Source organism: Aulonocara sp. 'chitande type north' Nkhata Bay, linkage group LG20 (assembly GCF_057382095.1).
Source record: "Aulonocara sp. 'chitande type north' Nkhata Bay isolate Kocher_YH1m ecotype deep benthic linkage group LG20, A_spYH_male_GT1.1, whole genome shotgun sequence".
Lineage (NCBI taxonomy): Eukaryota > Metazoa > Chordata > Actinopteri > Cichliformes > Cichlidae > Aulonocara > Aulonocara sp. 'chitande type north' Nkhata Bay.
In genome coordinates, this window is record NC_141363.1 from 27,457,687 (window position 1) to 27,481,551 (window position 23,865).

Sequence of the window (23,865 nt, forward strand, 5' to 3'; positions counted from 1 at the left end):
GATGCAAGACAGTCTGCCCTCCTGTCAGAAAATAGACTCCAACATCCAAACACATGAACACCAAACTGAAAAAACACAACTACAAATCTGCAATTCATGTTGCTTCTCTAGACATTAGGAATGGTGAACTTTAATGAGACAAAACAAAAGCTGCTTTAAAATGGAAAATAATGAGACTCACCTCACATTAATGCCCTTCTTTGCTCACAGAGCTCAGATCTTTATTTAAAACCACCACGTCTGTTATCTAGCTGCTTAACCTGAGCCCAAAATCCTCACAAAAAGAGAACTGGTGTATGAAATATCTTTCATCTTCTCGAATAGCTGTTCAGTTCCTTCCAGAGCAAATACCATGGCCATATCACTGTGATGGACACATTTAATTATTTCTCTGTGTTCCTTTATTTGGAAATGTACCTTGTAAGCCATTTTACCTCCATTAATAACCAATGAAATTTTACTGGTTGAAGATTTTAATTGGGACTGGTTGTCTTCTGTCTTGCAGTTTCATTCTAAGTATCATTCATTTAATATCATACAACACTGATTTACAAACCTCATTATCCAATCTTTTATTCACAATGGAACATAGAAAACCTGTCAAAGGTTTAAAGTGTGATAGTGTATCATTTTAAGAAAAATTGTTGTAGTAATAGTAATAGTTGTAGTTTGATTTGATGGCAATAACTCATCACAAAAAAGCTGGGAGAGGGCAAGAAAGGCTGGAAATGTAACACCTGGAGGAACATTTTGCAACTAATTGGGTTGACTGTCAAAAGATCAGTAACATGATTAGGTATAAAAAAGAGTGCATTGGAAAGGAAGCGCTTTTAAAAAGTAAAGATGAGCAGAGGTGCACCAATCTGCAAAGAACTATTTCTACAAATTGTGGAACAATTTCACAGTAATGTTTTAGAACACCCTGAATTGGATAAGCAGAAGAAAATAGATTGATATTCCTAAATATAAAATTGTGACGACTTTTATCAGAAAGTATCATCAAAAAATTCCAAGAATCTGGAAAAGGACAAGACTGAAAATGAATATCGGATACTGGTGAACCCGTGAGGGGTAGCCATCTGCTGCAACAGGTTGGTATCAGTCCTTGATTGATACTTGACTGATTGATAGATTGTGACACGGTGGCCTTCTCTCTCACAATTTTGTCCATTCTTGTCCTCACAGTCAGAAATTTTGAAAAGTGCACCATGACTAAGTGAATATGTGTTGAATATGTATTTAATTTCTTTTACAGTTTTTCTCCATTGGTTTGGCTCATTTCTTGAAACAGAAATTACATTCTCAAAACTCTAAGATCATTTGGCAAAACACTCTTACAGTTTAGCACAACACTATAGCTCACCTGCAAAAGCTCATATCTCTTCCAAAACTGTTCACTCGGGCTTCAATCTAAATCCCTTTCGCATTTAAACAGTCAGTGTCTCCAAAATGGCAAAGATCCTTCTCAATAGCTTTGGCTCATTTCTCGACACAGATCGGACATTCTCATCATTCTTGGTGCTTTTGTCAAAAATAAACCTGGATGGTTGATCACAACAACATGGTCCACCTGCAAAAGCTCATATCTCTCCTAAAACAGTTCCCTCATGTGTCAAAACTACATTTCTTTCTAATCTGAATAGTCAGTGCCCCCAAAATATATCGTCCCTTTGGCATTGTGTGAGTGCTGCCATACAAAATGTTTAGATGTTTTGTCACTATGGCAGAGGACCAACAATATACAACAGAAAAGAGTAGCTTCCAAGGTTTGACATCACAGATTGCACTCACACTACCAAGGAAATTATAACCATTTTTTATTCACACGCAAAGAAAGTTTCATACATATGTAAAAAAAACCTGGGACATCCACTGTGACCCGGTGGCCAATAATATTACGGCCACATCTTCGGCCCTTGGCCAGGTTGAAGCCAGCTTCATCCACGAACACCAGGATGTGAGGGATCTCATGTCCTTCCAATGACATTATTCTCTAAAATAGAGTAAAGAACATAAACTCAGTCATACAGAAGAGTCATATACTACAGTTAGACAATGACATGTTCTCCCCCACAGGTTCAATATACTACAGGCCACTACTCCAGTGGTTCTAAACTAGTGATAGCCCTATGTGGAAGTACTGCAGGGGTATTTGATAGAAAGGGGAGTGGGAAATACTGATGACTTACTGAGATGTTACAGTAAAACCTACAGTATTAGATAGATTTGATTGGGAGACAATAAAATAAGGATTATAATGAGAATCGTATCATACAGTAAACTGCAGTTTTCTGTTGAAATTGTTGAAGTCAGATGAAGCAAATACTGATTCTGAAATCAGGTAAAGGAGGTATTGAAACCAAATAAGTGAACTACTGCTTACTGTGATTACGGGTAAGGTTATAATGAGAGACAACCAGTAACTGACTTACATTTATATACTGGTAGCGCAGCTCCTTCACTCTGTCAGAGTTCCTCTCAAATGGTACCCTGTAGATTTGTTTCATTGTCATCTGATGCTTCTTCAAAACCCGGTCTATTGTGGAGATGCTTAATGTGTTTATATTCTGGAATATATGATTGTCCTGAAGGATGGCATCACGGATCTGTCTCAATGTGATGGCATTATTTGCGGCCTCTTCCCCTTATTCCTCCACCACGCATTCTCAGTCCTCCTCTTCTTCTTCTTCTTCCTCCTCTTCCTTGAGGAAGAACTTCCTCTTGTCCGTTTGCTTGGCCTTGTCTATCCTTGTTCAGAGATCAGACTGGCTCTGGTCAAGCTCTATATATCCGTGTTTGGCAGCACACAATCATGGAACACACCTGTGTGTGACACTACCCCTTCATTAGTCTAGTTTCACCTGACTGTCAACGACTGTCATCAATTTATCAAATATTCAAAGAAATTCATATATGGTATTCATGGTATTATGTTCTTGACCAATTTTGACAATTGAACAGACAGTTGTGCATGCGAGTACTTATACAATGAAATCATGCTGACATGTTTTGGAGAGAATGATCATTAGACTGAGAATCAACTAATCAGTTTAGATCTACAAGATCTATTCATTTGGAAAATGTGCTAAATGTGGGCTAACTGTATAACTGTAGGCTACGTGTACTTAATCATTTGCAAAGATGCACTGAGACAATTGAGACATGTACTAAGGTATTTGCCATTTGATAAAATGAATGAGAAATGCCATTCTGTTATGAACATTTGCCAAGAGGTTTGGAGGTTTGTCCATGTTATTTTGAGAATGTAATTTCTGTTTCAAGAAATGAGCCAAACCAATGGAGAAAAACTGTAACACATCTCCATCTCTTATCAGGTTTTTACTTCTTGCTGTTGAAATAACAGGTAATAAGTGTAAGTAGTAGCTATTAAAATGGGCTCTCTCCTGGCCTCATTGAAGGGCATGAGGTCTACTTATATATTTTTTTATTCTTATAAATATAGCATATAATTTGGTTAAATGTAAGGGATTAATAGTGGTGGTGGACATGTAGTGTCCTGGAATACAGCTTGATGTCATTTATGCAGAGTAGGTGAATAAGGTTTACTCCAGTCCATATTAGGCATCTGTAGCCAGTCTTGTCAATGATCTCACTGAGGCGGTTCAGGCCTATGCAGAACAGCAGTGGGAACAGAGCATCTCCTTGGTAGATCCCACATTTGATGGTGACTTGTGCTGTGCTGTTGTATGCCACATCCGCACTGAATTCCTGATTAAGGCTCTACAGTTGTAGAGCCTTAATCAGGACCATCTTGTACAGTTCTACGCATTCTAGTATCCATGTGTGAGGCATTGAGTCATGAGGCTTTCTTGTAGTCAATCCAGGCAGTGCACAGGTTGGTCAGTCTGGTCTTACAGTATCAAGTGACTGCTCTGTCTGCAGGTAGTTGGTGATTTGCTCCTCCAGTGTTTCTGCCCATTCCTTTCTGGGTCCCGCTCAGATATTGAGCCATGTGCTAGTTCATCTTAGTTGCTATGATGGAGCTTCCATGTGGTGCTGAGGTAGGTTATTGGCTGGTAGTTTGATGGGGCTGATCCTTGCTGAGGATCTTTGGGGATCAGGACTGTCTGGCCTTACTTTTATCAAAAAATGTTTTGATAAAAGTAAAAAAAACATTTGGTGCCTAAGTCTCAAAATGGTAATGTCAGGGATGAAGTGATTGACTGATTTTGTGTGTTTTGACATGTGTGTTTTAGTATTTTTAGCAACTGTTTTGAGAACTGCGTTAGGAATAATTATAATTTCAATCTGCTGTAAGAATTATGCCAAATTGAAAAACTAATCACAAAAGTCTTTCACAGAAGAACATTTTAAACCCCTCCTGCATCGCACAGTTGCCCTAATAGTCCACTCAAAATCCTGAACTGAAAATTAACTGGAGCAAGTAAAGTGGGTTAATGTAGATTTATGAGTTAAACTGCAGTTTAAATGAGATAAAGCGATGAGCAGGACCCCTCCAAAGCCTATGATGTAATGACAGCATCTAAATTGTTTCTATTAAACTATGAATTAGAAATCAAATATTCCTTTGCATTTTATTTTATGTTATTCATGTTTCATAATTTCTTTAAATGTAAGTTTCAAATTGCATGAATGAATTCTTTCCTTTTTCCCCTCATATGGAATTGTCATGTGTAATTCCCATTGCACCTCCATGATGTTGTCTTTGGGCTCCACATCACGTTAGTGAAGGAGCTTGTTCTCCCGGAGAAAATAATTCATGAACCAAAATCTAGACGGACATTTTGAAGATCATAGATCGCAAATCTCTGACTTCTGCTTTGGGATTAGCATTCATGCACTCTGTGGTTTGAGCAGCTGCTAACATTTAATCATTTTAAAGTACAGATTACCTTGAGCAATATGGGTCATGGTTAGACAATGGGCTTTTTTTATCCCTAAGGGCAAAAATCTCTGAGCAGGATTAAGTAACTTACTAAAGGACAGCTTTCCTACTCTGAAGCTTTAACAAAAGGCTTAATAAACATCCAAATTTCCTTTCATAAAAATGGATTTCAACAAGATCCATGAGAAAGACTGCAGCTGCTGAATTTGTAACATTAAATCTATGTTTACATAATCCTCACATAGCTGCAAATTTTAAAAAGCTGATAAAGTTTTTGAGGTTTTTAAACATTTAATAGCTTCCAGACAACCTCTGGTTTCCAGTCAATTCACCTCAGCCAAAATACAAAAAAATAGATATAACATATAACTTATGATATGCAAAGTCATCTGTGTACACAGTCCAAAGTAAGGCTGGGCTGACCATTGGCATGTTGTCCTAAAGTTCTCATGAAGATCATTTCACAATACAGAAAACATCATTATTTGCATGGAGATTTTTAGTAATTTGTTCAAGGAGTACTATGACGCTTGATGACTAAGGTCGATGTCAAGACTGTTGACATCGACCTTAGACAGCCATGCCCTGTGACCCAGCCCTGTCGGTGACTCTAAATAGGATAAGCAGAATAAAATAGATGGATTTCTAAGGATTTGGAAGAAAATAAATACTTTAATTAAGCAAATTATTAATTGCAGAGTTAACACAAAACAATTGTCATGTAGTGATGTGTCCTGTCAAACTACTGTTCCAAATGTGTAAAAATACTGGCATGATGGCATGATCCTTTCACTATGCACACACACACACACACACACACACACACACACACACACACACACACACACACACACACACACACACACACACACACACACACACACACACACACTTACTCTCTTGAGTATCAGTATAAAAAGTGCATTGTTCTCTCTCAGGTGATTAACTTCATCACAAGTAAGTTTATGTGAAACCATCATGTTCCCTGAAACAAATGATTTAAAAAACACTTATAACTGCTACTACTACCTATAACTACTCTTAGAAACTGACTTTTTTGACTACTGAAAAGACCACACAAAGGCAAAATCAATAATATCAACAAGGAATCACAAAGCACACCCCTATGTACTTACCTGTTGTAAGACTGAAAATGTGAAGCAGAAGGAGGAGGCAGAGGACAAGAGAAGCAGTCATCCTGCTGGGTGCTGCTGCTCACAGCTGAGGATGCTCCATCTGTTATAAGAGCGGAGGATGACAGCAGCATTTCATCTCCCATACTTCACTCTGAGGCAGCTTTGCTCAGCAGCTCGGGTTTAAACTCGGAGGATTACAGCATCTCTCTCTCTCTCTCTCTCTTGTTTTTGTTTCTACACCTCACTCTCAGTGCATCTCCATGTCTGCTTCCCTGTTTTGTCTGCCAGAATATTTAACATTCTGTCCTATTTTCTGTTTCCTTGTTCAAGTTGAACAAGCTCTCTCTCTGCTGTGGCTTAATGTATGCTGCTTATCACAATCCAGCATTTGTTTTTGTTTTTTTCTCTGGATAGGTTTATGTGAAAAAGCACAAAAATGTGCTAAAAGAAATCCCATGTAATTAAGCTTTCGTGTGTTTCATGTGATGCCAATTAAAACATTAAAACATGTATATATTTTATATTATTTCTCATGGAGGGTTTTTGGCGGGGCAAAAAATATACAAGCAGTATATTAATACTACGTGTGATTTATGCAGTATGTGTGTGGTTGGCTACTAAAAATAGTTCATGGTTGACTGTTCCAACAGCCTAAAGGTTTAGTATCATACAGGGATGCTCGGGAGAGAGAGCTACTCTGGCTGTGGGATGTATAAAATGTAGAAAGCATTTTCTGTGTTTTAGCATTATATGTTACTCAAATTTCTCTGATTATCATCCACTACCAGTCAAACATTTCAGAACATCCCAGTTTTTCCAGGTATTTATTGAAAATTATGCAGTTTAATGTCTCATAAAATTAACAGCAATGTTTTCATCCTAGATTGGGTGAACAAAAACAATGGCAACTGTGTAAAGTTTTTCTGTTATGCCTGTTTCATTCATTTTTAAAGCCAGATAACTTTGGGAGAGTTGCCGTCCCATCTCCATCATCATCAGCTTTCCTTGGGCTATTAACAATTTTTAAAAACTCTGTTTTTACATCACATTCAGTTCAATTGAATTCAGTTTTATTTATCTAGCGCTAAATGACAACAACAGTCACCTCAAGGCGCTTTATATTGTAAGGTAGACCCTACAATAATAATGTTGGTTGATGTGGTTAGCAAGATGAAACACATCTGACTAAATGACTAAAACTTGTTTACTTGCTAACGTTAGCTGTGTTGCCACACAAAGCGCAGTTCTTAGCTGAACTAAGACCAGTGATTTATCCACAATATATATATATATATGTGGAAATCACCTGAAGAAAAGCTGCCGGTCGCTTAGCTTCACCAGCTTCAGTCACTGTTAAAACCCTTGTTTTGTCCTTGGGTCATTTTTGTCTTCTAAAGAAATCTTTTTTTCTATCAAAAATGTGTTTATTTTCATCAAATGGTCTGAAAATAACAAAAGTTATTCAGTACTATGCTATGTATGATTGGAAGAAGTTTTAAGTAATCTGATTTATTTATGGGGGTTTTTATTGGATTTTATAACACCTGTTGTCCTCGGGGCCAAAAATGTCCCCAAAGTACAAAGTGTTGCAAAGGGACATATTTTCACACCATACTTCTTTCAAACATCTTTGATCTTGGATCACTGATGTGTGGGGTCAAGCAAAGGTCATAACCATAACAACAACAACAACAACAGGCAGCACAATGAGGAGGCAGGTGCTCTACATCCAGTTCAATTGTATTTATACAGCGCCAAATCACAACAACAGTTGCATCACGGTGCTTCATATTGCAAGGTAGACCCTACAATAATACATACACAGAAAGTATGCTCACAAGCCTCCATTGCACTGGAGGACTTTGCACTTGGAGAGGACTCTGTCCATTCCAACACAACATCCCAAGTAAACCGGGGAACTTTGAGATAAAAACGTGGGCAGTATGTGATGCCAGGTCCAGCTGTACATGGAACATGCTAGTGTATGATGGCAAACCATCTGGCCTGCAGTCAGGGCATGCAAGTTGTCCCTAACATTGCAGAAGGTTTCCAAAAGAAAACAATCACCAGTAACAATTTGTTTACTGTATATGACCCTTGGCCTGCAACTGCAGAAAAGAAGGCTGTCCATGATGGGACCAGGGCCCTATTTCAGGAAGCCGGTTTAGTGCAAACTCTGAGTAAGTATACCCTGAGTTAACGAAAACTCTGGGTTTTCGGTTTCACAAAGCGAGTTTAGATTAATTCTGAGTGAGTTACTATGACGACACACTCCGTGAAGCTAACCTGCCCCCTAGCAGGTTTACTTCAACTAACCCTGACCTTCTCCGCCTCTTTGTCAGAAACCTGACTGTAGGAAGTGTCAGACATGGCGTGTCCCTTCCCTGAAGAGCCAGTAGATGTTGAAGCCCAAATTCTCCGCAGAGCTCTCCGCCGGGAGAGAGTGATTAGAGCGCGTTTGGACATTTTATCATTTCCTGATGATTTTCTGTGTGAACGTTACCGTTTTTCAGCACAATCTATAATTTATTTGAATAACATCCTCAGGCCTAATATTGCTCATGTGACACATCGCGGACATTCTCTCAGTTCTGTACATATTATTTGTATTGCACTTCGGTTTTTTGCAAACGGGAGCTTTCTGTATAATATTGGTGACGCTGAGCACGTTTCCAAGGCTACCGTCTGTCGGGCAGTCAGGAATGTTACAGTTGCACTGAAACGTCTCCTGTACTCGTTTGTGGTGTTCCCCGGTCATAGACCCACACGATTTATCAAAGAGGGATGCCACAAAATTGCAGGTAGCAGGATGAACGAAACTTAATTCATGATGTGCTGATATTTGAACTACTACTTAAATTTTACATTTATTCTCACGGTTCCCAGGCGTGATTGGCTGTATAGATGGCACTCACATTCCAATCATTGCTCCTTCAGTAAATGAAGGAGACTATGTGAACAGGAAGTCTTTCCACAGCATTAATGTACAGGTACATAGTTCCCTGTAGCATTTCAAACTAACAAATTATTTCATTATAGTAATGGATGCTAATTTGTGTTCTCTGCACTGTGAAGATCATATATGATGCTGCCAACATTATCACAAATATGGAAGCCAACTGCTCAGCCTCTGTGAGTGGTGGTGGTGGAGGACCCCCACCTGTTTTTCGGGCCTCCGCTTTTTTTTCTGTTGGCTATAACGGGTCACATTTGAGCATACAGAGTAAGCAAATATGTACTTGTAATGTGCTCAGATAATTTCAATAAGTGCTTACAGACAGAAAATTAATGTAGCCTCTAACTGCAATTGATTTACATCGCACAAACAGACCGAGCACTATGGCTCATAATACAATTACACCTCACCTGTTTGGACTATATTTTTATATTTCATTTTTACTTGCTGCCAGGAACGTTTGGGGCCTGTTGGGTTGCACCTGCGCTCAAATCACATCACAAAATCAAATGTATAAAATAAAAAATAAAATAAAATATAATAAAAAAACGTGTTAAATGGGTGGAAATCCCTAAATCAATGTTTAAATTAACACTCACGCATTGACTCTGTCAGCTATGTTTTGCCATGCATGCACCCTTTCTTTTGCAGCTGAGGCTGTGTTACTTTTTTTCCGCAAAATTTGCATGTTATCGGCATATGCTGCCATCAGAATTTCGGCCTCAAGTGCTGTAAAATACATTGACCGCGCCTTCTTTCCCTCCGTCTCCATAGTGACTCGCTTAATCTGTGCTCCACTAATCAGGGCTTTATGTATCCTCGTGCGCGCGCTTAACTTGGGGTTAAAGCAACTCCGCGTTGATTGAACTAATTGTTATCAGCCTTTCTGAAACCGAATATTCCGAGTTGGACAGTTCGGGGTTACTCAACCCTGCGTATCGTTTTTCACTCTGAGTTTTCTAAACCGGCTTCCTGAAATAGGGCCCAGTACAGAGGAATAAACCTGAGCTTCCTCCTGCACTTGTGTGAAATATGGACACGGCTTTGTCCTCATGAAAGTTTGCCTTCACTCAGACCCATGCCCTGGTGTCCTACCATGCCAAAATATAGAAAAATGTCAGGTAATGAGTTGGAATAAAGATGAATAAAACCTTGAAACACAGAGATGAATGATATTTTATACTTATTGCTTTATAAATATTCAAACCAGACGGGGTCATTTTTGAGCCCAAAGGACAACAGATGTGAGTATTTGCTGCCACTACTTGAAGTAGTTTAAAAACCGCTTCCTAAATTAACTTTGACATATACCCGTCTGTGATCATCTGTTAAAGCAACCAACTCTGGTTGTGAAACGATAATCACAAATCCCTCAGACTTCATTCAAAATGTGGGTGTTTGATGGAGAGTTGCGGTTAGTGAGAGTTTGGAGGTTTATGAGAGTGAGGAGAGAAAGACAGGAGAGAATGAAGCCAGCTACGAAGAGGAGGATGTCCTCCCCTGTGTGGGAACATTTGATCTTATTCCTCCCAACAAGGTATGTAAATTTCTACAGAAGATGTATTTTCATGATACTGATGGTGCAATACAATTTATGTTGAGCTGTCTTTACTTTTGTACAAGGTGAAGTGTTTGCTATGTGCCAGGGAGCTGGGATATAACAACAACACCTCATCCATGCTTAGGCACTACAGAGCTTTGCATGAGAACAAGGAGAACACCGTTTGTGGAGCAAGACCAGGTGAGCCATCAAATGCCATGATAATATAGCATGCAGTAATGTTACTAAATGATATAACAATATTATACAACTGTAATAAGTTACGTGTGTGATATTTATATTTGTGCTTTGCTTTTATTGTCTTTCCTCAGGAGAACAATCTCAAATAGATGAAGACCTGGTCAGCATGGTGATTGAGGACTCCCAGCCATTTAGCATTGTGGAGGACAAAGGATTTAAAAGATTTGTTAAATCATTAAATCCTAGCTATGTTCTCCCCACTAAAAAGGCAATAAAAGCAGTGAAAATTTAGTTTTTACTGAATAAAATGTGAACAGGCTGGACTGGTGTAGCTGTCCATACCTCAACGTTACAAAAGCACAACCACTGTCCACACCTCACCTCACAGTAAATGATCATTTCCATTTTAAGCATTTCCAAATAATCATTTTCCATACTGCCAGTATAAATATACACAGTATACTGCCACCACTACAATATACATGTTTTACACACTCCTTTTGTTGTTGACATTTACAGGCTGTGTGCAAAATGCCACACTCTTCAAATTCATGCCAACTAATATTTTTACGTCCAGTAGGTGTCCTACTAGAGCAAATGAAGCTTCAAGACGCTTTGCGCTGGGGTGAACCAATTGGATGAAAAGCTTCAGTGCTTCATGAAGCTTCATCTGCCCATCACTACTGACCTGGCCCTCTCCCCTTGAACATCTGAGTTCTTCTGCTTAAATACTCCAAACGATATCCTCCTCTGGACTATTCCATTCAATAGGTAAGATAAACATTACCATTCTAATAAACGTATGATGCTACTCTTTATTAGCAATAAAACACTCAAAGGTGTAGTCAATACATGTTACATCAATACATATCTCTCTAACAAACACAATCCTAAAATCGGCTTTATTCAATTACACCAATTCTCCCCCTCTTCACCTGGTCTCTTCCTGTGACATCCAAACCAAAAAAGAAGCTATAAATACAGGAAGTGAGGCATCACTTCCTCCTTTTGCTCCTGGAACACAGGTAAGTCAGGTGAGTTCAAACCAAGTAAACTAGACAAATTAACAGTTGAATTAAATAAAATGTTAACTTAACAAACTTGTCAATGTTGATTTAAGCCAAGATGCTATATTATATAATCTGTAAAAGTACAAAACATAAACAAAACCGGGATAGTAAATGTTTGCAAACTACAGAATTAAAATAAGGTATGGCTAAATCAAAACACAAACGTTAACTAAGAATAGCAAACTTCAACTCTGGACAAATGGTGTTCTCACCCACTTTGTCACAGCATCCACACAACCAAGGGTACAACTCCTCCAGCTAACTGGCAAAGTCCAATCAGAGGAGATGCTTGCAGATGTGAACATAGATCTAAGATAAGATAAGATAACCTTTATTAGTCCCACACGTGGGAAATTTGTTTTGTCACAGCAGGAAGTGGACAGTGCAAAAGTTATGAATCAAAAATTAGAATACAATAAGAATAAATATAGTACACAACTGTACAGAATAGAATAAAATAAAATACTATATACAGTAGAATAAAATAGAATAAAATATACAATAAGATAAAAATAGAATACAAATGCTATATACAACTGAGTAAAAATACAACGATGCCGGAAAAGATTATTGCACTTAGTGTTATTGCACATGTGTGGATGTGTGTGTTTGTTCAGTTAAAGTCTTTATTGTGGAGTGTGACAGCAGTGGGGAGGAAAGACCTGCGAAATCTCTCCGTCCCACACCGTGGGTGCCGCAGTCTCCCACTGAAGGAGCTGCTCAGTGCTGTCACAGTCTGCTGCATGGGGTGGGATATGTTGTCCAACAGGGATGACAGCTTAGCCGCCGTTCTCCTGTCACTCACCACCTCCACTGGGTCCAGAGGGCATCCTAGAACAGAGCTGGCCCTTCGGATCAGCCTGTTCGGTCTCTTCCTGTCCCCAGCAGAGATGCTGCCGCCCCAGCAGACCACACCATAGAAGATAGCAGAAGCCACCACAGAGTCATAGAAGGTCTTCAGGAGTGGGCCCTCCACTCCAAACGACCTGAGTCTCCGCAGCAGGTACAGCCTGCTCTGCCCTTTCCTGTAGAGGGCGTCTGAGTTATGAGTCCAGTCCAGTCTGTTGTTCAGATGAACACCAAGGTACCTGTAGCTGTCCACAGCCTCAATGTCCATACCTTGGATGTTCAGTGGTTGCAGTGGAGGATGCTTGTGCCTGCGGAAGTCTACCACCAGCTCCTTGGTTTTACTGGCGTTGATCTGGAGGTAGTTCAGCTGGCACCAGTCCACAAAGTCTTGAGTCAGTCTTCTGTACTCCTTGTCATCCCCATCAGTGATGAGGCCGACTATTGCAGAGTCATCAGAGAACTTCTGCAGGAAGCACTGGGTGGAGTTGTGGGAGAAGTCTGCAGTGTAGATGGTGAAGAGGAACGGAGCCAGAACCGTTCCCTGTGGGGCCCCCGTACTGTAGACGACCCTGTCCGACACACAGCCCTGAGTTCTCACATACTGTGGTCGGTCGGTGAGGTAGTCCAAAATCCAGGTAGTGAGGTGATGGTCCACTCCAGAGTTCTCCAGCTTGTCCTTCAGAACCAAGGGAAGAATAGTGTTGAAGGCACTGGAGAAATCAAAGAACATGATTCTCACAGTGCTTCCAGCGGTCTCCAGGTGAGCGAGGGAACAATGTAGGAGGTGAATGACGGCATCATCCGCTCCAATGCCAGGCTGGTAGGCAAACTGAAGTGGGTCCAGTGATGAGCTTGTTAGGCGCCGAAGCTGAGCCAGGACCAACCGCTCCAGGGTCTTCATCAGGTGGGATGTCAGAGCCACCGGCCTGTAGCTGTTGAGGTCCTTGGGGCGTGAAGTCTTTGGCACTGGTACAACACAGGAGGTTTTCCAGAGCTGTGGGACTCTTCCCAGCCTCAGGCTCAGGTTGAAGAGGCGCTCTACTCTTCATTTGGCTGAAGAAGCTAATTGAAGGCCTGGTAGCATAAATAAGTGGGCTGCTAACAGCAGGTACCTGTCTGGACTTGCCAATACAGGGCAGAAAATCCACAATCATGAAATATCCCCACAACATGGAAGCTCCACTAAAGTTGGATTTATAGTCCCGCAAATGTCTGCATGTACAGACCAGGAGGGGAAAGGGATTTTCAATCACACAAGACGCACTGTCCAAGTGGGCTGGAATAGAGCAGTGAGTAATAATGAGTTCCCTGGGGAGCTCAAAAAATACAGCATGTAAAGCACAGATATTGTTTTTAACACCTGGTTTTACTTCAACTCTTTGTATGTTACAACTTTGTTCTTCTTTGCAGCTGGCTGACAACAGAGTTCAGTGCAATCAGACACACAATCCCTGGACAGATGATGCGGTCTCTCTGCACGACCATAAATAACGCATCACAGCAACCAAGCTAGTTACAAGTAGACACGTGAGTCAACCATTGAGCACAGCACAGAAGGACATTAGAAATAACAGTTTACAAAGCACCAGCTCCTGGTTGAGCAGTTCATGAAGATTCGAGGAACAGGCAGACCAAACTCAGCACCACCTGGATTCACTACATGAAAGCCTCTGACTCTTGTAGAACATCTTTGCTGCATATGGATTAGACATCACCAAGTTCCCATTGCGTCTAAAGGTGGTTGAAACAACAGTGGATTAAGGTCCTGTGGGACTTTCAAGTTCCGGATAGAAAAGCAGCCTCTGGCCAACCAAACAGATATAGTTGACAAGGAGCAGAAGACCACAGCTGTGAAAGACGTGGCTATGCCAGCTGACAGTAACATCAGACAGATGGAGCATTAGACATCTGAGAAGTGGCGAGACTGAAGGAACAGCTGTGGCAGATGTAGGAAGTCGTCATCCTAGTGGTAATAGAAGTATTAGGAGGTGGAACATTTCCAGCAGTGAATCTTAACAGCTCACAGTAAAGACATCACTTGATTCCATTAACTGTCTGGGTCTGTGTATTTATGTTGTATTTATGGTGTAGCTGCACACACGCGCTCTCTCTCTCACACACACACACACACACACACACACACACACACACACACACACACACACACACACACACACACACAAACACCATTGAAACTTTCATTGTGATGCAATTTTCTTACATTTTTTTCCTTTATTATGTAAAGATTTAGGTTTTCATTAAGTTCTTTTCATAATATGCCACTATTTTGTTTAGCCTAACACTGAGATATGTGTCCAAATCAAAACGTTTAAGGTCCAAATGCAGACACTGAGGCTTGACACTCATCTGACATACACATACAACCTGTTTCCATACAGAAATGTTCCACCAAGTATCACATTGTACAGCTTCATTTGAAACACATTGCTGATTTTAAAATTAGTATACTATATAAGCCAGGTTCTTTGGGGGATTGCTTCCTGCTGATGCCAGGTGCTGCTATCTTTGTGATATGCAACATTACTACTGCTCACTGTAGTAAATAAAGCTGTCACCTAGTATCCACTGTGATGACGGTCGTCATCTGTAGGCTTAAGTAATGTTACTTTTATTTTAACTGTCAACTGTCAAAGGTGATATGTCCTTGACTTTAGAATCAACCTTAAATGTTTAAACGTGCCTGGTCTAAGAGTAATCACACATGACTAGAATTAGAGTAACTGAGGACAAAGAAAGCTGTCACTGGCTAAGCGTGAGAGGGAGCTGCCACACGAGCAGCGTGTTTTCACTGGAGTCTGAGCAGGTTTCTTCTGATGCTGACAGGCCTATCCTGCGGTATCCTCTTCCACCAGAGAAGATGGCTGTTGAAGTGACTTTGTTACGTTTGGCCTCTCCCTCCTTCCCCAACTCCAGTGGCCGCCCTCTCAACCAAACATCGGGGTCCTCATTTACTTCATAGATGGAACCGTCCTCCATCTGGAGATCTGGGGAGGCCCTTGGGTTCGCTTGTTCTGGCTGAGCTGTCAGCAGCTTCCCAGGAAGCTGGGAGGTGGAATGGAGGTGGTACTGCAATAGGAGATGCTTAGGTTTGTCCTGCTTCCATGGAGAAGTTTCTAAGTTCTCCCTATGGTGGCTATTTTCCAGCTTCTGCTCTCCTCTTTCTCCTTCAACATTACCTCCACCTCCTCCTCCCTCTCCATTAGCACTCTCTTTGCTAATGTTGAAGATGGAATCCCGTCGAAGCAAATCAGAGGCCAGGGTGCTGGAGGCTGACACCAGGAAATCTACAGCACCACAGTGAGCATTCAGAGATGTCATCGCTTTACCTGAGGATATAAAAGTTGTGCATCTGCTCACTTTGTCTCATTTTACCAGAGTAACACGTGAAAGAAGTAAATGTGTTCCAAAAGACAAAAAAAAACTAAAACTGAACAAACATTAAGTATACAATAGAACTAAAAAGAGTGTTTTTAAATGCAACCCTGCAGAGAATCATCAACATTTCAGGACCACAGTTTTAGTGGAGTTTGAGTTAAAAGGGGAAGAAGTTTTAAAAAACTTGCACTGAGACCCACAGAGGTAGAGTGTTTCCAAAGCAAAGCATATGCACAGGACTATTTGATATATATCGCACATCAATAAACTAAAATAGAAAACTAAATAATAAAGTAAATTAATAGGGGAACAAATAGTATAAATTAGGAAGCAAATAGAATTGAAATAGTCGTTTTTTCATAGATTTATATATAAAAAAAAATAATGGCTACACTTCTTTTGAGGGAATTAATGTCATTTTTTGTTAAATAGAGCATATCTCCTGTTTCTTTGTTGCTTTCAAGGTTCAGTTTCCAGTTTATTGAGTTAACTTTGTTTTGGTGCGTGCCAGAGCCTTCATGAGTACGTGTGCATTATCAGGCCATCATGCTACATGGATATATTGTATATCACAAGAGATCTTGAGATGTTCAACCAGTAATGAGCACATGCTGTGTGTACATTCAACTTCAGTCACAAAAACATCAGAGAGCAGGAGCGCTGATGCATGTTCTGACCTGTGATCTTCGGGATACCCTCAAGAGTCGGTACAGAGAAAGTGATGATGACGCCCTGGCTAGTCCCCACCCACAACATACCCTGAGAGATCAGTAAGCTGGATACACAAACGTGACCTGGAAAACAAACATTTAACCATTACATTGGTCATAGTCTAACTGTACATGTTTTATTCCTGCCCAGCCCTGACAACACTGTGTGTGTGTGTAGTCTGCCAAAATTTGAACTCGGGCTGAGCTCTGTCACTGAGCAGCTCAGTTCAATTTACAGCGTGGAGATCTTAAGGAAAAAGTGAACAGGAAGGGAAAGTTTCCAGTAAACTGTAAACGTATTGTAGTATGGGATATCACACCCCTGTGTGTCTTGGCTGAAGACATCTCTATTCATGCCTTTAAGGCAGATAACCTGTGATGACACTATGTAACTGAATGTCTGAATGTTAGATAGACAGCATTACATATTGTTCGTAAGAATGGGAGCAAGTTGTATAGAACAGAAATGCATCATTTAATAACAACTTCTGCTAACTTCTGTTCCCTGAAGGAACAAGGTTGCCCTGCCATGCAGTTGGGTTCAATAATAATAATAACTTAGATTTGTATAGTGTCTTTCAAGAAACCCAACTTTGCTTTACACAACAGTAACTAGAGCTTAAAATAGCTATAGGTTGTGGGATTTGTTGAAGAGGCGAGTTTTGAGAAGTTTCCTGAAGGACTCCAGTGTTGTGCCATCGTGAGTGTCATATGGGAGAGAGTTCCAGAGGGTGGGGGCTGCCACACTGAAGGCTCTGTCCCCAAAGGTATTAATAAGGTTGGTGCAAGGGACAGAAAGGAGACCCATTCAACATGACATCTGAGCATTCAGGCAGTGACAACAATATTCTAGAAATGCTAAACACAGGTCTAAAAGCAGCTATGCTGTATTCTTGGTATGCCCGTCTGTCTCGGTGACAGTATCGTTTTTGGCCTTGCCTGGTGACAGATAGTTGGTACGGGTGGAGATGTTGATTTCCTGCAGTTGTTGCAAGGTCTCTGTGTGGAACAGATGAATGGAGGATCCTTTGGTGAAGGCCATCCAAACACCTCCACCTGAATGGACCATATGGCTAACATGGAAGTCTGGATCTGAGTGGGCTTCGAAGCTCTGAAACACAGAGAGAAAGGGTTAATCTGTGGCTTATCTGTCAAAAAAAATATGTCAGTTGGTTTCACAAAATGTGTCATATGACTCATTTTGTGGAAAATATTTTTTTAGGAAGACACGGTACATGAATGTTCTGAAGAATATTTTAATTCATGTAAACAATAATCTGCTGGTTGTTCAGTAAATAAAGCTCTTGCCTAGTTGTGACTGTCATCTGTAGTCATCTGTAGTATTCGGGTAAGTGTGTATGCTGAGAATACATATTTACTAGGGGTGGGACTCGATTAAAAAATAATCTAATTAATTAGAGGCTTTGTAATTAATTAATTACGATTAATTGCATTTAATCACACAAGAAACCTCGCCCCAAAGTGCAATTTTTTTTTTTCATTTAAAAGGGTTTTAGCGGGCGACAGAATCAAATAATACACATGGATGTGAGTATTGTAAACTCGAGCTCTTTTCATTTTTTGGGAAAAAAATGAAGCATTTAAACTGCATTTCAATTCAAAACAGAGAAACAAAAATAATATCCCTGGTCAAAATTGGGCAGACCTTTGACAACCATTTGATATTTGATGCTCTACTGTGAATAAAATATGGATTTATGAGAACAAATCATTTCATTCTGTTTTATATACATTTCACAGAGTATCACAGCTTTTTGGGAATCAGAGTTGGAATCCAATCCAGGCAGTATTTTCCTAAATGTGGTTTACTGTTGATGCTGACCCATCAAACACTTACAGTTTTATTCTTCTCTTGTAGAACTGGTAATACTTATTGAGCTTACTTTGGGCCTTGACATAGCCTGTCAGTTCACTGTCTCTCTGAAACAAGCCCTTTTGTCTTATTTGCCTTAAAAAGCAGCTTTGAACAGCAGGTAGGTGGGACTGTTGAGCTGGTCTGATAATTTAGTTTTGCATTTGTGGTGGATTATACATCCAAGAATATAAAAAATGTCTGAAATGCAATAGTTAGAGGACTCTGAAGCTTGAGCCGTTGGTTCACAGGAATCACTTGTAAAAATGCCAGCCTCATTATTGGGTCATTTTGACATGGATCCACCACTGTAACAGTATACACATCCATTGCAGAGCACAAGGGAAAGTGTAAAGTGTAAAGTAAAGTGTAAGTGTAAAAGTGTTCTCAGTGTGCATACTGAACAGTCAATATACCTGCATGCAGAGGCTGTCTCCTTGTATGACAGTGACTTGGTTTTCACAGCTGGCCCACATAGTGTCTTCAAGTGTCAGCAGACAGTAGACCGGCTTGGAGCCAAGAGACACTAGCTTGCATGAATCCACATCCCACAGTCGCTCTGACAGGAAGAATTAGTTGGTGGTTTAGAACCTAATTTGAGCTCTGTGATTTAGCTCCTACTACGCTAGTGCATGACCTCATTAGTCTGACATGCAAACTCGCATCATGTGAGAGTGGTATCTGTGACAGCTCACCTCCAGTTTTTCTGTGGTATATAGCTACTTTGCCATTAGCCAGTCCAGCAAAAAGGAACGACAGTAAATGTTTGAGGCAGAGCACTGGACAGTTGTCAGGGTTTACCAAGGTCAGCAGGCACTGAACAGCTGTGTCCACACTGCTCTGAACATGGATACTGGAAAGACAAGCAGACAGAAAAGTCACATATTACACATGGGGCCAGATTGTTGCTGTTGCTGCTGTAACAAAATAACATAGCTCTACATTAGTCTTTCAAAATCTCATAGTACAATCTGCTCAAAGAGATACATAAGAAAATTGAATGTCATTACCTGATTTCATGCTTTTCATGTAAGTTTTAAGGTTGTCTTTGATTATTTATTTATATATATATTTTTTAGAATAATGTATTTTGCAATCAACTTGTTTTCTTAAGCCTTTTTTGTGCAATCCAAATCAAATAACAGCAGAGTACCACATTCTTTCAGTTTATAGCAACATAAAATTACAAAATGGGTTTAGACATCCTTTTTCTGGGGAAAAAAAAAATAATGGCATAATCAGCGTAAAAACTGCCTGGTGCAAACCTCGGCATGAATGAGCAACTGTAAACTCCCACAAAAACATATGTCAGCAGCAAAAATAATTGTTTTTAGCAGCAGTGACAAAAGAGGGTTCATCCTGGCCTTAAAACTGGTCGATGAAGTGAAAGAAAATTGATGATATTAAAAAAAATGGTTCAATATTTTGAGGAATTGTCTTCTTCTTTTTTTTTTCTAAACTTACAATTGTTAGTCAAATATAACAAAACTGTGGTCCAAACAATACTTAATGTTCCGACAGCTATAAAACTAAATAATGTCCTGTGTTGGAAAAGACTGACCTGCCGTCCTGCAGGCCAACACAGATTATGTTTCCTGTCTTGGCTGCCCTTGGGCCTTTCTCAGTCCCCTCCTGGAGCACTGTACTGGGGCACGGCTCCTTCACATACTCCAGGCAAAGGACTGGGGCTCTCAGTGGGAGGGTTTTGACCAAGCGGGCACTGGCTCGGTTCAGAGAGAAAATCTCTACTTGCCCATGGTTGGAGTTGCCACCTCCACCAGCAACCTGAAGACCATGACAGGAGAAAAGTAGCTTTGCTTATCACAAAACAAAACAAAAAAAAACCCAACAGTCAAAGCAATTATGCCATGGATCCGTAATGTACCAATAACAGTGTGTCTCGAAAGCACAGATTTGAACAGCCAAGGTTTTATACATAAGTTCTTACAGCAGGGGGACAAGCTTACCCCAGCAGCAGAGCTAACACCGTGGTAGTGGTTATACAGACATAAAACAGAAACCGCACTGAATAATGCATTCAAACATACAGATCCACATAGGAGCAGGTGAATACTGAATAAAAAAGATGTTTTCTGAACAGTGGAAGCTTAAACTCACCCAAAGGTAACCCTGTGGCAAGGATGTGCTGGCAGTGCAGAAACCAAGCAGTCTGGACTGAGATGGGCTGTGAAGAGCTGCCTCCAGCTGGCCAAACATAGCAGACATGTTTGAAACATTAATAACGTTATAAATCATCTCTAAACAAATAATTAATTAATGAAACAGAACAGATAAACAAATTATTCAAAGGTCAGTTCAGTTATTAAAACAATAATGTGTTAATAAATTAACATATTTAATTAGTGAAATGCTTTCTCATCTCATACAACTAAAACTACTCAGTATCACTCATATATATATATATATATATATATATATACCTTAGCAATCCTTATTCGATTCCTGCCTGGGGCGTCTGTATCCAGTAAGGGTCCTAAGGCTAGACCCCCTATGCTAAGTGAGCCTACCGCAGACATGAGTGAGACAGATAAATACGAAGGCATGCCGGCTCGGATGTTGCCCGGATCAACAAGGTCCGCGTCAGGTGTTGAGGAACCAGGGCACCATGACGACAAGTGGGCTACTGGAACAAGAAGGCATTGGTGGGCAAGAGACGAAAACAGGGCGTTGTTGGAATGCTACTACGCAAGTAACCCTGGCGGAAGGGGCTACATGAATAGGATGAGGGATGTGTTCCAACATTCGAAAGAAGGGACTGCTATCACAACTAGAGATTGACGAGGTACAACATAAATGCTACGGCAAGGAGGAGTCAGGACTCCAGGTCAGGGGGGAGATATCATCACCCCCACCCGAGATTGGGTACATAGCCCCAAGTGCGATAGGAGAAGGATCGTTGAGTGCGAGAGGAACTGACCTGAAAAATAGGATCATGGCCAAGCTTGAAACCTGGATCCCCCGTAGCCGGTTACCAAGATTACGTGAAGTACCCTCAGAAGGTCTGCTAGATGATGTTAATGCAGCACTACGGACGATACCTACAACCACGATTACTGACACTAACAAGCTGATCTACAATACGGCAGCAGTGATCAGTGAGATGCTTGGCTACAAGTTGAACAGCCACAAGGGGCAGTACCCTCCATGGAGAAGGAGGCTAGAGAGCAAGATCAAAGTAGCACGGAGGGAGGTTAGCCAACTAACGGAGTTGCAGAAAGGTGCGGCAAAGAAGGTGCATAAGAAATACATCAAACTGTCCTTACCTGAGGCCTTGGAAACTGCCAAGCAAAGACTCACAGCCTTGGCCAGCCACTTGAGGAGGTACACCAGAGAGATAGAAGGCAGGAGAATAAACCAGCTGTTCTCCACGGAACCAGCAAAGGTGTACTCTCAGTGGCAAGGGAACAATAAGAGAACAGCACCACCAAGGCTGGAGACAGAGCAATACTGGAAGAGCATATGGGAGAAGGAAGCAACCCATAACGGCAATGCTCAGTGGCTAGTGGATGTGAGGGCAGACCATAGCAACCTCCCTGAACAGGGTCCAGTAACCATCACAGTGGCAGATATCCAAGAAAGGGTCTCCAGTATGAAGAACTGGACAGCACCAGGGCCCGACATGGTTCACGCCTACTGGCTGAAGAAGCTGACTGCACTCCACGAGCGTCTGGCAGCACAAATGAACCAGCTGCTAGTTAACGAGAGACACCTGGAATGGCTAACCGAAGGTCGAACGGTCCTGATCCCCAAGAAGGGACCGGTCCCATCCAACTATCGACCAATAACCTGCCTCAGTACTACATGGAAGCTCCTGTCAGGCATCATATCGGCTAAGATGAACAGGCACATGGGTCAATACATGAGTGGGGCACAGAAAGGGATTGGCAAGAATACCAGAGGCGCAAAATACCAGCTACTGGTAGACAGAACAATCAGCCGAGACTGCAAGGGGGATGTGGCGTACAACACTAGAGGCCAACTCCAAGCCCATAGCACAAGTCACCATCAAGTGTGGGATCTACCAAGGAGATGCTCTGTCCCCACTGCTGTTCTGCATAGGCCTGAACCCCCTCAGTGAGATCATTAACAAGACTGGCTACGGATACCGACTACAGAATGGAGCAGTTGTCAGCCACCTCCTGTACATGGATGACATCAAGCTGTATGCCAAGAGTGAACGAGACATCGATTCACTGATCCACACTACCAGGCTATACAGCAATGACATTGGAATGTCGTTCAGACTGGAGAAGTGTAGTCGAATGGTAACAAAGAGAGGGAAGGTAGTCAGAACTGAGGGGACTGAACTACCAGAAGGCAACATTGCAGACATAGAGGACAGTTACAAGTACCTGGGGATCCCGCAGGCAAATGGGAACCATGAAGAGGCCGCTAGAAAGGCTGCAACCACCAAGTACCTGCAGAGGGTCAGGCAAGTCCTGAGGAGTCAGCTGAATGGTAAGAACAAGATCCGGGCCATCAACACCTACGCCCTGCCCGTGATCAGGTACCCTGCTGGGGTAATAGGCTGGCCAACGGAGGAGATAGAAGCCACTGACATAAAGACAAGAAAGCTCCTTACCATGCATGGAGGGTTTCACCCCAAGTCCAGCACCCTGAGGCTGTACGCTAAGTGGAAGGAAGGGGGCCGGGGACTGGTGAGTGTCAGCACCACAGTCCAGGATGAGACAACGAACATCCAAGAATACATTAGGAAGATGGCCCCAACTGACCGAGTGCTCAGTGAATACCTCAGGCAGCAGAAACCCAAGAAAGAGGAGGGAGACGAGGAACCATCATGGAAGGACAGGCCCCTGCACGGTATGTACCACCGGCAGATAGAGGAGGTGGCTGATATCCAGAAATCCTACCAGTGGCTGGACAAAGCTGGACTGAAAGACAGCACAGAGGCGCTAATCATGGCAGCACAAGAACAAGCTCTGAGTACAAGATCCATAGAGGCTGGGGTCTATCACACCAGGCAAGACCCCAGGTGCAGGCTGTGTAAAGATGCCCCAGAGACAATCCAGCACATAACAGCAGGGTGCAAGATGCTAGCAGGCAAGGCATACATGGAACGCCATAACCAAGTGGTTGGCATAGTGTACAGAAACATCTATGCTGAGTATAACCTGGAAGTCCCAAGGTCAAAATGGGAGACGCCCCCAAGGGTGGTGGAGAATGACCGAGCTAAGATCCTGTGGGACTTCCAGATACAGACGGACAAAATGGTGGTGGCTAACCAA

General features: G+C 41.5%; 2 protein-coding genes across 8 annotated transcripts in view; both read right to left on the reverse strand.

Moving 5' to 3' along the window:
* Positions 1-6,144, reverse strand: part of igsf21b (immunoglobin superfamily, member 21b) — a 48,621-nt gene extending 42,477 nt beyond the window's left edge. For 3 of the 7 annotated variants that reach the window (XM_086278517.1, XM_086278516.1, XM_086278513.1), the window contains exon 1: positions 6,004-6,144. Coding sequence is in view for 1 of the 7 variants with exons in the window: in XM_086278511.1 (XP_086134637.1) it covers positions 6,004-6,064 (61 nt within the window). In the remaining 6 variants the exon portion in view is untranslated. The remainder of the gene's footprint in view (positions 1-6,003) is intronic. The other 4 variants (XM_086278511.1, XM_086278519.1, XM_086278512.1 and 1 more) reach the window with 3 other exon arrangements.
* A 7,814-nt stretch (positions 6,145-13,958) lies between these two features.
* arhgef10lb (Rho guanine nucleotide exchange factor (GEF) 10-like b) overlaps positions 13,959-23,865 on the reverse strand; it is a 39,642-nt gene continuing 29,735 nt past the window's right edge. The window contains exons 16-22 of the mRNA XM_086278369.1: positions 20,717-20,803; positions 20,160-20,383; positions 19,294-19,451; positions 19,015-19,157; positions 17,665-17,836; positions 16,693-16,809; positions 13,959-15,966 (exon numbers count right to left, since the gene is read on the reverse strand). Of these exons, the coding sequence (XP_086134495.1) occupies positions 15,380-15,966; positions 16,693-16,809; positions 17,665-17,836; positions 19,015-19,157; positions 19,294-19,451; positions 20,160-20,383; positions 20,717-20,803 (1,488 nt within the window). The 3' untranslated portion in view covers positions 13,959-15,379. The remainder of the gene's footprint in view (positions 15,967-16,692; positions 16,810-17,664; positions 17,837-19,014; positions 19,158-19,293; positions 19,452-20,159; positions 20,384-20,716; positions 20,804-23,865) is intronic.